The sequence below is a fragment of the Arachis duranensis genome, chromosome 4 (assembly GCF_000817695.3).
Source record: "Arachis duranensis cultivar V14167 chromosome 4, aradu.V14167.gnm2.J7QH, whole genome shotgun sequence".
Taxonomy (NCBI): Eukaryota; Viridiplantae; Streptophyta; class Magnoliopsida; order Fabales; family Fabaceae; genus Arachis; species Arachis duranensis.
The window spans coordinates 5617121-5634381 of NC_029775.3; the positions used below are offsets into that span (position 1 = coordinate 5617121).

At 32.8% G+C, this 17261-nt stretch overlaps 2 protein-coding genes across 2 annotated transcripts in view; both read right to left on the reverse strand.

Annotated features, from left to right (window-relative positions):
• The window catches only part of LOC107482937 (rho GDP-dissociation inhibitor 1), a gene marked incomplete in the record, with an annotated part of 3180 nt that extends 354 nt beyond the window's left edge, over window positions 1–2826 (reverse strand). Inside the window, 5 exon segments of the mRNA XM_016103525.3 lie at window positions 7–313; window positions 981–1105; window positions 1344–1562; window positions 2049–2115; window positions 2193–2826. Of these exon segments, the coding sequence (XP_015959011.1) occupies window positions 242–313; window positions 981–1105; window positions 1344–1562; window positions 2049–2115; window positions 2193–2438 (729 nt within the window).
• A 4292-nt stretch (window positions 2827–7118) lies between these two features.
• On the reverse strand, window positions 7119–8619 carry LOC107482877 (uncharacterized). The gene is made up of 5 exons (XM_016103467.3): window positions 8182–8619; window positions 7893–8004; window positions 7722–7803; window positions 7442–7493; window positions 7119–7320 (listed from the first exon to the last, which is right to left on the reverse strand). The coding sequence occupies exons 1-5, from the start codon at window positions 8569–8571 to the stop codon at window positions 7165–7167; spliced, it is 792 nt and encodes a 263-aa protein (XP_015958953.1). The 5' UTR covers window positions 8572–8619; the 3' UTR covers window positions 7119–7164.
• Window positions 8620–17261: the final 8642 nt, after the last annotated feature.

Genomic DNA, 17261 nt, shown 5'->3' on the forward strand with positions numbered 1-17261 from the left:
AATTTTTTATATGACAAGTGAAACTTAGACATTGGTATGTGAACCACGTCACGCTTTTCCGTTAACGGAGCAAGCAAGTTTTCTTTATCATGACTGGGCATTTTTGGCACGTTTTAAAATTATTTGAAGATATTTTTGTCGATGATAAAAATTAAGGACATTTTGTCGGCACAAAGATAATTCGGGTAAATTTTTTGTGGTTTACCAGCACAATAATCATAATGGAGAAGTAGGTCCACTCCTATTGCCAGTCCTTGCGGATATCAAAAGTGTAATTGATCTCCAAGTAGCATATATTGTCATCATCAACAAACTGAAAAAGGCAACAAAAACAAATAGGAAACAAACAAATATGAAAAACTTAGTTAGCTGCAATAGAAGTTTCTACTTTCTACACAAGAATTTAATGACTTGTAAGGCAAACAACATTTATTAAAATAGTAAAACAAAAGTGTCTCAAATTTGAATTTTAAATTAGTAGTTGAGGGTATACACATGAAATCCGGCTCCAAATTTATTAGAGCATTTATTGGTAGGCCAATAGATGCAATAGAGAATAATTCAAGTTAACTTGATATCCAAAACAATACTTAATAAGATCATATATCATATATTTTCTTGTTCTCGTTATTCTGAATGGATCAAACTCTTCTAAAGTGAAAAAGTAGGTAAAGTGAAAAAAAAAATGAGGATCTAATCCCCATGGAACAAGGTAATCGGACTCACACATGATGAAAATTACAAATTTAACTGTGATTAAATTCTCACTTTTTAATTTTACCAATCTCTTTACTTTAGATGATCTATTTTCTGTCTCTAGATACTAGATAGTGCCACATGAAAAAGTAGGATAAAAGTAAGTAAATTCACACACAAGTTACCGTTTTTGCTTTTTGTATTTTTGTCTTTGTCTTAACTCATTATCAAAGAGTATGCAGCATGCACATCATAACCATAATCATAATATGGTAGAAGTTTACCTTGCTTTTAGCTACATATGTCCCTCTGGCAAAAATCCCAGAAGGTGTTGTCTCTTCAGGCATCTCATGCGTGTAAGGTTCTGTTTGGGGGCTGAATGTTCCAATCATCTCTTTTGTGCTATCAACTGCATCCAACCGAGGCTCAACAATCACATTAGTTCATCTACAAGTAGTTATCTCTTTGCCATCATAATTTGATTCAAAGTATTTCATCACAACTTGTTTGTATCATCATTCAAAGTATATATGCTCTTAGCATTATTGTCTTCTTATTTGTTCAAACGTTCAAATTATATATCAGCCAAAGAGATTATAATAAAAAAAACAAGAAAGTTAATAATGTTGTGTATAGAAGTTGCATACCCTTTAGACCAGTCTTCCAAACAGTGTTGGTGTATTTGAGGCCTGAAACAATGTTATTGAGGACCTGGAAAGTGAACATAAGCCTGTATTTGCTACCTTCTTTCAAAGTAAACCACAAACCATTCGGCGTCCCTCCTTCCGGTATTGGAAGAACAATATCAGGTCTACCAGCTGTCTTTATTGCAAGGCTCAAGATCTTCACTTCTGGCTCCAGAGTCTCTGATGAATCGTCAATCCGATAACGCATGAGAATTTAGTTCATGTGAGGAAATGAAGCAATTTAAGAGTGTTTTTAGTTTGAATTTCATATTTTGGAACTTATTAGTATAGAAATAAAGAGACATTAAGGAATACAATTATACAAACTTGTTTGGAGAAGAAAACAGATTCAGAGACAAGAATAAAATGTCTCTTGTCTCCATCCCAAGAATAATATGGATATAATGGGGACAACAAACAAACAGAGAAGAATCAAGGCTCAGAAAGATTATACCAATGAAGAATTAAATCAAGTTAGGGCAAAGTGACATTCATTCTGTTCTGGATCATGTTTGATGAAATGATTGAAAAAGTATCTAAACCTACCTTCATCATACAGAAGTTCATACTAACCTGAGGCCCAAATACTACAAAATTTGATAGATAACAATATAGAGGGACAAAAAATTGAACAAGTTAAATTTAAATGAATTTAAATAAAATTACCTCCAACAGAATTGATGTCAACACTTCCAAGAAGCTGCTCCTTCCACCTCCTCAAGCTCTCATCATCCTAAAACATATCATTAATTAAGAGAAAAGAAAGTAAAAGAAAGAGAATAGTTAATTAAGGGAAAGTTATTATGGTACCTTATCCTTTTCAAGCTGCTCCTTTAAAGTGCACTGAGGACCCAATTCAATCTTCTTATCATGATCATCATCTTCATCCTCTGTTGCAACAATGGAACTCTCACTCCTGTGCCTTCTGAGTGTTCCTCCTTCTCCTCCTCCAGAAGCTCCTTCATCGCCACTCTCATAACCCCGAGAAGGGGTGTTATCATCTGCGGCACCTCCCATTATGTTTTTGGAATTCAAACCCACTCCAATGCTCAACATGAATCAATATCCCATATAAAAAACACGACAAAGTTGTTTAATTTGTTGGATTCTGTAACAGAAAAAGAGAAGAAAAGCAACAAATAAACCCCCACCAGTGGTAGAATCTTCCACAGAACGAGAAAAAAGAAAAAGAAAAAGAAAAGAAAGAAGGGTTTGAAGTTGGAAGAGGTAGCTCGAGGTGCAAGAAAAGACGCCAAGAAAGCAGAGGGAGAGAGAGAAAGTTCTCAACTTTGTTTTGTTAGGAAGAGAAGTGAGAGAAGAAGAAGGAAAGGGTCATGTGGTGATCCGAAAAGAGAAGAGATTGAAGCAGAAAAAAATGGAATGGAGTGAAAGAACGTGGCGCTCACTCTGTTTTTTTGTGTAGAAGCGACCTTTTTCTTTTCCTCATCTTCAAACTTCAACGGATAAATATACATTTATTTTTGTTTTATGCACAATTTTTATCTAAAAAATGTTTTGTCTTTTTGTGGTGGTTTTGTATGAAATGAAATCATTGTAACTATAATAACGTTTAGGGAGAATGATAAATTAGTCTGAGAATTTAATTTGTAGACAAATTCGTTTTTGAAGATTGAAAAATATAAAATCGCCGCTTACTATTTAAAATGTGTGATAAATAGGTCTTTTTGTTTAAAGTGTTCTTTCAAACATAACAAAAATAGTTTATGTGAAATTTATTTGGCGTGTTATGTATTTATGTATCAATATGATATTGTTAAAAAAATATTGTGGCTATTATGATATTTGTTATGCATGTCGTGGGTTGGAATTTTTGGGTAATATAATTAGTGAGGGACATGGAAGATGGATTATGTGGGGTTTAGGATTTAGGTAAGTACTGATTTAATAATGTTTAGAACTAATCCTGGTAGATAAATTTGATTCAGTGTTAACTATCTGGATTTTTTGTGATAAACAATATTAAAGATAGATGATGTTTTTGTTGTTCCTGTTTATCATCATGGGGACTATTTTACAAATGTTTTTACTAGTGAGTTATATAAAGAGGCATATTGGTATGATTTAAAGAGAAAGGATATAGAGTCAGGACTGTATATACTGAGGAAAAATGCAGGAATCAACCAGATGCGGCAAGCTAAGATGAAAAATAAAGACACTGATGAGTTCTATACTTTTTTTTGATCATTATATTGATGATTCTGAGCTTGCAGAGGGTGCTAGTGAGAAAAATGTTAAGGTAGATAAAGATTTCATTCGAATTGAAGTGGATAAATTGAATAACTCGTCGTCTGATCATGATAGTTATGATAATCCGGATGATGAGTTATATGCACCTCTACCTCCCGGTTATGAAAGTAATAGTGAGAGTAGTGAATATAGTGTCAGTAGGACTATAGCTGCCAAAGGGAAGAGGAAACAACTGTTTGATTCCTCTAAGAGAATGACCCAACCCAAAAAATAACCAAAAAAACAAGCAAGACGTGTGTCTCAGAGGACAAAGTCTAATGCAAGAAAGAATGAGCCTGCTCATAAGCCCGACACAGGTAGGCCTGCAAGACAGCCCAATGAAGTTAGGTCTGCAAGAGAGCCCCATAAAACTAAGATGGCAAGGTCAGTAATTCTAGACTATATCAGTTATGTAAACATAGATTATAATGACATTGTATGGGAATATAAATCTGAGGAGTTTCATACATCTATTTCATTTGAGGAGTAGGAAAACAAACATCGTTGGCCTGAATTCAATGACCAGTATAATTTTGGAGAAGGAATATTTGAGTTTGGAACAAGATTTGCTACAACTGAAAAGTTTAAAGAGGTTATAAAGGATATCTTTATCGCTGAAGGCAGGGAGTTGGCTTAGATTAACAATGACAGAAAAAGAGTTAGGGTTGGATGCAAATATGAAGATTGTTCTTGGATTGTCCATTTGTCTTACAATAAGCAATTACAATGCTTTCAAGTGAAGACATATAAAACTGAGCACACTTGTGCGAAAGACCCGAAAAATAATGCAACTGATCAACACTGGATCAGTAAAAAGGTGGAGAAAAGGATGCTAACACCCCCACATATGACCACTCATGAAGCTATTGATTTTTTGAGAGAAGAGTTTGATCTTTTTCACATCCGAAAATGGTGTATAAAACGGTAAAAGAGGCAAGAGAGAGGATGACTAGCACTGAAAGTGAACAGTATGGCAAATTGAGGAATTATTTGTTAGAGATACACAAAAATAATTCTAACTATTTTACATTACTAGATATAATTCTTCAACCACAAGCACCCCCTACATTTGACAAATTGTATGTTTGTTTCGAAGCCTGCAAACTCGGATTTAAGAGTGGCGGCAGACCACTGCTTCACCTGGATGAAGCATTTCTTAAAACCTATCATGGGGGACAACTACTCTCGACAGTCGTACAAGATGCTAATAACCAGTTCTATGTGGTTGTATATGTAGTTGCAAGATTTGTATCGAAAGAATCATGAAAATAGTTCCTAAAACTTTTACAAGAAGATCTTAGTGATGTGAGCAACTATGGTTAGAATTTTATGTCAGACCAATTGAAGGTTAGTTCCTTCTTTTGTCAATTCTCCTGTGTTCTGTGAATTGTATTTGTTTGTAAACTTAACAAATTAAAGATGGTTTCAATTTTATTAGGGCCTGCTTCTTTAAAGTCATTGTAATTATAATAACGTTTAAATTAGTTTTTTAACAAATTTTAGATTTTAGATTTTATTTTTTAATAATTTTATTTTTAAAATATCTCAAAAATTAATTTTGTAAAATAAATTTTTCCCTCTATCATTTTGAATGGAAAATATTTTGTTTTGTAGTAAAATTTATTTAAATTTAATTATCTTATAATAAAATATATTAAAATTTATTTATAATTAAAATTTTGATTAAAAGTGATAAAAAATTAATTTATCTGACAAGAATAATAATTGAAAATGTCTAGAGAATAAAATTGGTCAAGAATAATAACAAACCGATGACTAAGGCAGGAAGAGAAATTTTCTAGATTACAAGTACAACAAAATGCATTGATTATTATTTTTTCTCTTTTTATAATGGAAACTTTAATAAAGACAAAGTTTATCTATCTATAATCTATGCTTTAACTAAAGTAATGCATCATTATGTAGAACACATATGACATAATAAATTCTTGAATTAAAAGGATGTCCATAATTTATTCGAAAATGGTAACGTAAGGTAGCAAAGCATGCCTTAATGATGGATTTAGAAGAAGGGAAGTTTCTTCAAACGTTTGCATCTGAAAGCACTATATATAAACCAATCACCACCACTTGCTGTTCTTGGATGCATTGTTCCTTCCAAATTCATCAACTTCCTTACGTCCAAAATGTGGATCAAATCATATCATCAAAGTCACAATTAACTTTCACATGATATATGATCATCAATTCCACTTTTGAAACCTTGCATAAGATGTCAAAACAGGGGAAGATAGAGAAATGACTAGCTACAATATTCTTTTTACAATTAAGAAATAATGTTCAATTTCTGAACTAATTTTTTTTTGTATTGAATTAGATTTTCAGTCAACTTTAATAACATATAATAATAATAATAATAATAATAATAATAATAATAATAATAATATATTTATTGTCTCATATAATAATAATAATAATATAACAACGCAGATACAAGAAGTAGTCAAAGAATATTTTAAGAAATCTATGCTACTAACCAAAGAAAGAAATCCTCATAAAAAGGTGTATTATATTCGGTCTTATCTTGGGCTAACTTTATCAACAATTTTATATGTAAAACCCACAATTGTTTCACTCTCTTCCACACGTGTTTAGGCACCGTGACGAGGCTGCAAACCAAATAGAAACTTATTAATTATATATAATTAAGGAAAAAAATTAAGCACATTGACTTTTAACACAAAATTACAATTTGTAGTAATTTGAAATCGAGAAAAATATCAAAATTAGAAGCCAACTCATCAATAACGAGTTTAATTTGTATCATAATTATGTTCCAACTAAAGTCAAGTGATTGAAAAAGACATGAGAGAACCTATAAAATAATAATTAATCTTAACGGCATAGTGTGTGGTCCTAACTCCTAAGGGGTTAAATTTATGATACCCGCCTCATACGATTGTGAAATGCATTCAATGACGGACCTTGATATGTCTCTATGATTACATGAAATCATGATAATATGAATTAGACTGAGTGAAGTTATTAATTATTATATATTGAAAGTTGCAGCAGCATTTTTAAGGTTTTTGTATACACTATTCGTACCCCAGGATCCATTTCCCGAGACAAATTTAATTTGACATCATGTTGTTTGACTTTAGCCTTTCATGCCAATTTGAAGAATTTGAAGAAAATAGTAAATTCAACAGATTATGGAATTATTTGGAACTCTTTTTCTGGTATTCACTTGTGCTTAATATGACAATAAATAAGAAAAGAGTTGATGAGCTTTTATTTTTTTTCCCTGCTGCTATTTTCGTGTAACATAATTCTGATGGTCCATTTTATAAACTTAATTAGCCAATGAGCCTTAACTTACACCGCATTCTACTCCTTCCTCATTTTAAAAGTCTCGGACTCGACTTCTACCAACTGCAATCAAAAAAAAAATTGATAAATATGTGAAGAGTGTGTAGGTGTGTATTATATCTAAAATTGGAAGTTGTCCAATACACGACTTTGTTAAATTGAATTTGTTACTAATGCTATTGTGTTAGTATTTACACGGCTGTTATGAAGCAGCAAGTTTCATGAACAATAAGGAGGCAGTTATGGATAATAAAGCAAGCACAACCAACAAAACTTTTTTTGCTTTTTTGTTTCCAGATTTCTCCGCCGTAAATAAGGCGATCTTCTCCGCCAACTGTGTCAGCCTTGATGTTATTATCTGCGTCACAACAAACATAGAAACAATTTCACAAACAAGCATGTGTGTACAAGGTTAAGGTTCTCGGAAAATATATAAATAATAAACAAATTAAAAAGAAAGAAAGAAAGTTAATGCTTACCAGCCTAAATGGTTCTAAGTGGAGTAATGGCTCCATAAACATCTCAATATTTCTGAATTCAATATAAAAACCATAAGAAAATACTTATAAGGAATTAATTTTGTTCTAATATGATAAAAGAAATATCAAACCATTCGCATAAAAATATCTTTACACGATGATAACTGAGATATGCTAGATAATTTGACTAAACTGTTTAACAAAACATGCCTAGATAATACAACTATTATCTTTACATAAAAACATCTTCACGTGAATAATCTCCTTAAGCTAAACATACTTAATTACAGCTTTTCCGTGGTAAGTTTGGCAAATGTGGAAGCTGAAACCATTGCCTAGAGGGACATGAATCTTTTTCCATTCTGCACCCAACAAAGCACATAAGAATAGCTTGGTATGCAAGTAAATAATATAATCATGAAGAGCAGAGAAAGAAGGAGAGAGTAATAACCAAATTTCCAATGGACACCAACGTTCATGCCATCATGCAGAGTTGGTTTCACCACAATTTGGATGTGGTTTCCAAGTATTTTTATCAGATAACCGAAGAATTCCATCACTTGCTGCAATGCAACATCACACTAATTTTACTTTGTCTCTAACTAAAGAGTTTGTGAAGGAAAAATAAAAAAGAAAAACAGAACATAAAAGCAAAATACAGAATTTTATTGTGTTTATTATTTTTTCTTCACAGAATCTTAAAAACAGAAAATATAAACCAAATGCACCCTAATTTGTACCCTTTTTCCATGGAAGGCTTGGAAGAATGAGAGAAAATTGCAGACACAGCGGCATTCATCAGCAAGTATATCAGCTAAGTCTTGTGTGTCTTTATTCTTGAAGGCTGAATACAATTTCATAACTGCATCCATGGCTTCATTGTTGTTACCTTGTGATTCTGATTCTGAGTAGTTCTTATTATTAGCATCATATGCAATGAGGGACATGCTACCTCTCTGCCTCTCATCACAACACAAGTTTCTATGTATCAATGAATTGTATGAAACTAGAGAAACAGAATTTCTTCTATTCACAAGAACATTTCTTGACAAGTTCCTAGCATAGGTATGTGAAAAGGAGATTATTTCTCTGCATTTCATGGGGACAGTGAATGAAAATAATGGAGCCATGCAAGATTGGCAAAATCTAAGAATGTTATGTTCAATTCATCACAAAAAGCAAAGTTAAAGAACATTTGATGGCATGAAAAAAAGGGAAAAAAAAAAAAAGCTGTTGGTCCCAAACTTGGAAGCTTGGTATCTCATATGAATAATATCATTGCTTCACATTTATATTATTTCAAGCACTCTCCTCAGGAAGACACTTTAACTTTGGTTTTAAAATAATAATAAAAGGTGACTTTTATTTTATAATTTTTATTATTTTTCATCAATATCAATGCATTTTGATGACTTCTTCACTATTTTTTGCTCTGGGTCATTTATACATCCGTAGGTCAAATAACAATTAGAGTTGGCCCAATAGAAAAAAAGTTTTGTAGTCTACACCCGAAAAAAAAAAGTGAAATGCACTTAGTTTTCTATTTTTCATGGATTGTGAAACAAGTCCACTCAATGCAGCGTAACCTTTACTGGGTTTGATTCTGACAATAAAATAAAAATGGGCAATTTACCAATTTAAAACAATTGGTTGAAAGCTTTACCAAATTACAACATTTGGAATTTGGTTACCATTTTGCGTTGAATCAATTTATATAGAAACCGTGGGAGGCAACCACGGATTCCAAATGTACATAAACCGTGGGAGGTAGGAAGGTTTTATGATCAAATCATGTTGTATGTAAACCGTGGTAGGCAGCCACGGTTTACGTGAAGAGAATGTAAAGCATAAACCGTGGTAGGCAGCCACGGTTTATGAGTAAATGCTTTCGAACATAAAACCCTAGAGGCAGCCACGGTTTATGAGTGAGTAGTATAAATAGCAAAGCCGTGGCTGGTGAGGGCGGATCATTTGTGAGATTTGTGAGTGAGGGGAAGGTTGGTGGGTGAGAGAGGGAAAAAAAATTTTTTTTGTTAAGTTGCTGGTTTGAGAAGTTGAACCGGTTTAGTGGAGAACCGATGGAAGAAGAAGACCGGATGTACCGGTTAAACCGCGTTGCGCATGTGGCTGGATTTATCGACCAAGAGGTTGGTTAAACCGGCTTTTTATTATTATTTTTTGTTTAATGTTGTTATCATTAATGGTAAATGTTAAATTAATATTTTAACAGTTATAATAGAATTTTTTCCTGTTATCATGATAGTGAGTATTTTATATTTATTGAATTTGTAATTTATATTGTTGGTAGAATTAATTTTTTAGGTTTACGTGTTAGTAATATTGTTAGTGTTATTTTCTCTATTGTTGTTATGCTTAGGGTTTTTTATTGATATTACTGTAAATTGTTGCTATTGTTGTCTGTTGAGAGTTCGCTATCTATCTTTTTACAGCCTGCTAGGGTTATTAGTGGTGTGAGAAGACAACAGAATATGCCTTTACACGAGCGTATCATACCGTATCTAGAGACGGCGGGCTTATATCACTTGGCTAGGCTGAACAGTCAGTGGTTCTGGGTTGATGAGCCTCTACTTAGTGCATTCATTGAGAGGTGGCGTCCTGAGACCCACACATTTCACATGCCCTTTGGGGAGTGTACGGTCACGTTGGAGGACGTGGCCTATCAGCTGGGTTTACCGATTGATGGTGAGCCTGTGAGTGGGTGCCTTAGTGAGTTTGAGAATTTCATGGAAAATGGAAGACCGGCATGGGAGTGGTTCCGTGAGCTTTTTGGGGAGTTACCTCCGCAGAATAAAGTGAAGCAGATGACAGTGTGCTACACATGGTTCCATGAGCGGTTTCGGGTTTTGCCAACAGATGCTACTGAGGACATCGTGCGTATATACGCGAGGGCCTATATTATGATGTTGTTGTCATCTCAGCTGTTTGCGGACAAGAACGCCAACCGTGTCCACCTTCGCTGGTTGCCTTATGTGGCATCGTTGGATGACTTGGGTAGATATAGCTGGGGCTCGGCCGCGCTGGCGTGGTTGTACAGATGTCTTTGTCGTGGAACAAACAGAAACGTCGTCAACTTGGCTGGGCCACTGCAGCTTCTACAGTCTTGGATTTTTTGGAGGTTTTCTTGTTTGAGGTAGTTCATTCAGTTATGTTTTGCCTGTTATAGAATTTGTTTTACGTAAAGTTTCATTACGTGATGTAGATCGTGTGGGAGCCCTATTCCACTCCGGATGTCGCAGCTATTGTTCATCCAGAGATACTACTAGACCAGCACCGCAGGCTATGGACGGCAGTTACCAGTCTCATTTATTTTGCTGCGATTGAGTGGCACCAGGTGGATAGGGTTATGCCTCAGTTCGGCGGGGTTCAGCATCTCCCTCGTTTGGCTCTTAACATAGACTGGCTTCATGCGAAGGACGGCAGGGGTGGAGATAGGTGGTTTCCCTCATATTATCGGGAGTGGCATGAGCATTGGCAGGATCGGCATGCCTCAGTTTTACCCGTTGACCGAGTTGCTGATCCTGGGCCATCAGCTGAGTACCTGGACTGGTGGTGTCGTGTGGCCCACCGATTTTTATCCCCAGAGGTTGCATTTCAGGATCCCAGGCCTATTGTGTTGACTGAGGAGGCTCGTCATAGAGGGTCATCGCAGGCACCTCCTATGGTGCAGGTTGTCGACAGACCGGACAACCGCCGCGTGGACAGGCGTAGGCATATCGGCACACGTACTACGGATCGAGAGTGGCGATGGCTGGCCGACCAGTTAGATGAGGGGCAGGGTGTTGGTGGTCAGGGAGGTGATATTGATCATCGTGTTCCGAGACGTAGGGCCAGACGACATGGTCAGCGGGATGGTGGTGGACGGGCCCGTGGTAGAGGACCATCTGGAGAGTATCACAGTGGTCAGGATGCTGTTGATGAGGGACATTCACGGTTTACATTGTGCATTTCCAACTCATAAAACCCTGCTACCTCCCACGGTTTATGTGCATTTGGAATCTGTGGTTGGCTCCCACGGTTTCTATATAAACTCAAACAAGACAAATTGGTATGCAATTTCCAAATGTTGTAATCTAATATTTTTTATATTTTTTTAAAGATGAATATAAAATATTAATTTAATATCTCTAAATATAATATTTTTATTTATATTTTATCTGTCAAATAATTTTATGTTTCAGTATTTCATACATATAAACAAAACAAACGCAGCCTAACATATATGCTAGTTTTCCAATTTTCATACAATTAAGATGCCATGGGCAATTCCACAGTTCAATCTTCGTCTAAATTTCTTTTGAAGGGACTTAAACCCCACTTCGATTCACGATATATCAAAAGTTGTTCCAAGATTTTTCGTGCTAAAGAAACATTTTTCGTGCAAAGTTTACACCAATCTAATCATCCATCATCGTCATCATCGTTCATATTTCATCTTTTTCTTTACAGTTTCTTTTATTTCATTAACATCAATGCTTTTGCCTTTTGACAATGCCTCAGATTGCGGTTTGAACGCACCTTTGTCCGTGCATAAATATAAAAAAATTATCGTTAGTGAAATTACGTACTACTGTTCACTAAAATAAAGTAAATATCAAGAAGAATTACGATTAATCTACCTAAGATTTTGATAAAAAAAAATAAATAACAAAAAAAGAAGAATTCTATATTTCTTAACCAATAAACATTTCAATGTTAATTATAGTGATCGAGCACGGGTGATGAGTGTGAAAATTGTTGCAGCGCGTGCTGAAGCAAAATTGAGACAAGTTATAAGTAGAACAATTCATAGAGTGGTGGCAGCTTATTAATTCTGCATTCCAAAAATGAGATATCTATAATATCTTCAAGTTTTGCTGTTATAACTTTTCCATACTTCATTTTTTTATTAATTATTCAGCGATTTATGACTTATTTTATAAATGTTTTTGAGAATTAAGGTGAACAAAGAGCAAGTCTTGGTAAACAACATTACATAATAACTAACATTGCAGCTAACATTCAATATATTATGTTTTTTCGATTATTTTTTTTTCAGTCCTCCTTTTTATCCATTATGATATGATACAAATAATTTAAGATCCAACCAACCTTAGTTAGCTGAAATTAAATTGACCTCTTGAATCATAGATTGATGATACCATATATATATAAGTCCAATCTAATAGAAATAGCATTGTTAACAAGCGATTTTGTTTAATTTTATTTCCATTATAAAAGTTTGCGAGTAAACGGTGTAAGGGGACCTAGTATGTTTCTAATTTGGGACACAAAACGAAGCCCCAAATGCGTTGCCCAACACAATATAATAAAAGGAAAGTTCCAAAAAGAAAGATCAAATTGAAAACGATGTGTTTGCCAATATAAGTGGTCGTTCTCCAAATACATAAAGCATGTCTCCCAAAAGCAACTTGAACAATTAGTCCCCGCTCTTGACTTTCAAACTCAATTGCACCTCATTACTAGTCTAAGACTCGCGTTATGTGCGTGTCAAATATGGTTTCATTGTAAAAATTTGTTAGTATTTATTTATTAATATTAATAGTTATTAGTTTTAACTTGAAAAAGTCTTAAACACTGAATAAGAACTATTTCTTCCAATATTAATAATAATAATCTTTTTTCTTATTTTCTCTCCTAAGAATTGCCCACGAAACTAATGGGTTGATGATGATGATTAAATAAGTCACCTCCAATAATTGATAAATTCTAGGCCGTTTCTAGTGTCACAAATAAATCACTGTATAGTTTGAGTACAAATTAGAAAAGATGATTTATTTCTATTATTGATCACAGATATTTTCAATCATTAACTAGAGATCAATACTCTAAGGGTCCGTTTGGAAATATCAAAAACTACTCTTTTTTTATTTTTGATTTATAAAAAGTTATATTAATAGTGTTTGGTATAATTTTTTAGATAAACTTTTAATTTTTTAAAAAGTTATTTAAGAGTTTTTGAATAAATTAAAAAATGTGACTTTTTCTATTTTTAAAAGTTATTTTATCATTCGTATTTAATACACAACTTTAATACAAGAACTTCTATATTAACTTTTTAAACACAAAATAACTTATTTAAAAATTGTTATTAATAAAAATTTTTATATTTTAAGCTTTTTTTCAAAAGAACTTATTTAAGAAGTTTAGCTAAACTGATTATAAATTGGTTTTTAAGAAATATTTGCTCAAATACTTTAATTTTAACAAGTTTTAATTATCAAATCAATATTAAATTTTTTATATTGTTAAATAAATTAGTCACTCATAAAATTTGCTACAAGATATTTAGATTTTAGTATAGAGAGTCTTATTTAATTTGGTCCTCGTTTTGTAAGAAAAAGTTTGTTATATTATTTTGAGTGAAAATCAAACTTGGTTCAACCCCATTCAAAGTTTTCTCGTATCGTGACGTTCGTTTATTTCTCATACAAAGTACAAACTGTTCCTGCGCTATAAATCGAGGAGAGATGTAACTCGTCCTATTTAAATTTGAGATTATCTTCACTTGGAAGAGATGAGTTACACGTCAAGAGCAACGGTGGCGGCAAGCGCCTACAAAAATATTTCGACACTCAAATTAATAAAAATAGAATATGAGAATACAGAGTTATTATGAATAGCGTACTTTTTACATAGTTAGAGTTTGATATTTATAGAGTATAATTTTCTGCGGAGAATTTGAGATATTTGTCTGATTTCTTTAGTTTGTTTCTGTTTCGTCGATTTTTAGCAAATTGATGGTGGTTCGATTCTAATGGTCTAGAAGCGAAACTTACTCCTCTTTTACGGGTATCATTTTTTTCTATAAGTGCATTAAAGGTCCTCGAATTAAATGAGCATTAAAAGAGAATTGAGTTCGAAAAATGCAAAAAACTGAAAAAAGTGCAAAATAAAAATTTCGAAAAGTAAAACTGACTGGAATTGAAATGGTTTGCATTGAATTTGACTCGAAGCAGACTCAGATAGAATGTCTCTAGAATATGAGTGTGAAGCAAAGTTTCAACCCCAATTTTCTAAGACTTTCTAATATTTATAACTCATTTCCATAACCGACCATTAATGACATGATGCCGCCTTGTGTGCGAAATTTTGGGTAACCGCTCTCGCTCTTTTGCCCAAGAGCGTTACCAACAAATCCTTAACTCAAATAACGCTTTCGATCTCTATAATTCATATAACTGCTCGATTCTTCATTCGAATAACTACTCGATTTGTCTAAGTGTTGAAATCGAATCCATGTCAAATAATTTCCACTCAATATTTGCACGTGTGTTTTTTTGGCTTCTGCTCTCTTTTTGACACTTCACCAACATTTCGAATCAGCTTAATCTTTCGAAAATAAATATTTCAATTAACCGTTTCTGAATAGATTATTATTAGCGAGATTCTCTCTAATTAAAAATAAGTCACATTTGTTATTGTATTTGAGCAAATTTTTAAGAGAGATGGAGCACGTGAAAAACAACTTTTTCGCCATTAACCAGAAGTTCCATTATATTCGTGTTGAGAATGAAAAGAGAGAGCTTATATTAGATAGCTAGAGAACGTGAACGGAAAAAAGACCAATAACTATAATGAAGTGGAGAATGAACCCCATATTGATGTTGAGATGGCAATAAATTAAACAAGGGTAGAAATAAACGACTCAAAAGAATTGAGAAAAATAAAAGATAATAGAAATTAAATAAAGTGATTGGCGTTTAGTTATAAGAATAAAATTTGAAATACCATTGTGATAGTTAATGTACTTGAAACTAAAAGATATTTTTTTAGGAAAGATGTTTTAAATTCTTTTTCAAGGATTATATTAAATCAACCAACAGCTGATAATGATGGCAAAATTATTAAAGCTAGATATATAACTTTAACAATTGTTACCCCTTCAATCGACATCAATAGGAAGATTAGCAATTCATCTTTGAGACCTCATGAGCTGATATATGAATTGAGCTCGAATCGGTGTGTATGTTAAGATAAGATAAGATGTGGTTATAGAAAACCAAATAGAACACTCTAAGTTCTAACTTCTAATATACTATAGTTGACAAATCACTATCTGAAACCAAACGAAGCAGCAATTTCGGGTTTGATGAGTCACAAAAGTGATCGTGTCACAGCCACCATGCACATGTCACTCCCCATTATTACGTGTTTACACGCTGGAACCATCATTATTATGCTACTATCTCTTATCTCAATTAATTTTGTGGACTTATTATTTAATGTTAAATTGATATACGGTTCTTCTTCTTAATCAATATTTTGAATTAAAATTTGGAGAATTGACAATACAATTGTAATTTTATGTATTTTATAATAAATTTAATTTTGATATTATAATTATGTAAAATATTTTATAAATAATTTAATTATATTTATTTTTTAATGATTATTTACGCAACTGATGAGTATAATACTAATAATATATTAAAATTAAATTTATTTTTATTATATATTTGATGTTGATCAAAATTAATTACATCTTACAGTAAGTCAACCAAGTCTTATAAAATAATTAATTGATGAAAAAGAATAGAATAAATAGGAAGATGAATACATGAAGCATGCACGAAAGGAATCTAGGTCCACGTCATCAAGTTTGGAATGATTCAGAAAGCTGATTAGAAAACGGTACCTAAGCAAAGCATGTTAGGGTAAAAGAGGGAATCAATCACGCCATGAGAGTTGATGAGACAGCCAAACAAGGAGACATTCAAAGGTGATATCCTAGTAAGCGCTGACGTGTCTTGTCCTTATTGGAGGATGGTCAAGTCTTTCTGCTTCTTAATGATGATATTATTTCACGGCCAATTAGTGTGGCCACTCTCCTCACCGCCCTCTCTCAACTTTTTACCAAAGCTTTGTTGCTTTACAGGCAATTCCTTTATCATCCCCCAAAGATTTATTAGGTTAACTTAAATATGACAACACAACAATTCAATTTTAAGTTGATTTATTTATTAATATTAAGACATATTCTTATATTCAATGAAGATTTATAAAATTATTCGTTTTTGATTAACTCAGAATTATTACTATTATTCTAATGATCGAATTGATTAGCAAATTGATCGGTTTAACTGAGTTAAATAACAAATTTGTTAATCAATTTAGATTAATCAAATAGTCAATTTACTTGTCTACTTAAATAAGTGTCAAGAATTCGAATTTTGTTTTGTTTATATAATAATCTATTAACCAACAATAAATTCTTAAATTGGTTTGTCAAGACTAGAAAATATTGTGAACAAAAAAAATATATTTGTTGTAATAAACCGATAAAAAAATGGATAAAACCATTAAAAATTGGTGGATTAATTTAACTCATCAGGATTTTAATTGCAAATATTCTATTCATATTTACAATATGAAGCGTTACCGTTGGTTTTTGGTGAAGATCTTTATTAAAAAAATGTGGTTAGATACAATAATTTACTACATCACATAACTTTATCAAGATCTTTATTAAAATTATTTAACATCTATCGTCCACCTTATTTAACAAAATATACACACTATCACATATTTTTCTTAGTTTTAAACTTAACTTTTAGAGTTCATGATAGATAAGCTATAATCCGATCCTAGTCCTACATATATACTGTATTCATAGTACCCCTTAGGTGAATATATTACGAATTCATGCATTATTTGAAATTGAAGTGCATCAACTTGATTAGATTTATTTTACTTATGTTCTGATACACCCCATAGTAAAACAAACAAAACTAGAAAAGGAACAGCAGCAAGAATTATGGAAGGGAGAAAAGTACATATATAGAGTAGCACCCTTTGCATG

Bases quoted from the DNA above. Each gene is read 5' to 3' on its own strand.
- LOC107482877 (XM_016103467.3), bottom strand. From the start codon at position 8,571: ATGGCTCCATTATTTTCATTCACTGTCCCCATGAAATGCAGAGAAATA. The intron at 8,005-8,181 runs GTACAAATTAGG...GTTGCATTGCAG, and splicing joins AAGCCTTCCATGGAAAAAGG to CAAGTGATGGAATTCTTCGG. The intron at 7,804-7,892 runs GTTATTACTCTC...TGTTGGGTGCAG, and splicing joins TGGTGTCCATTGGAAATTTG to AATGGAAAAAGATTCATGTC.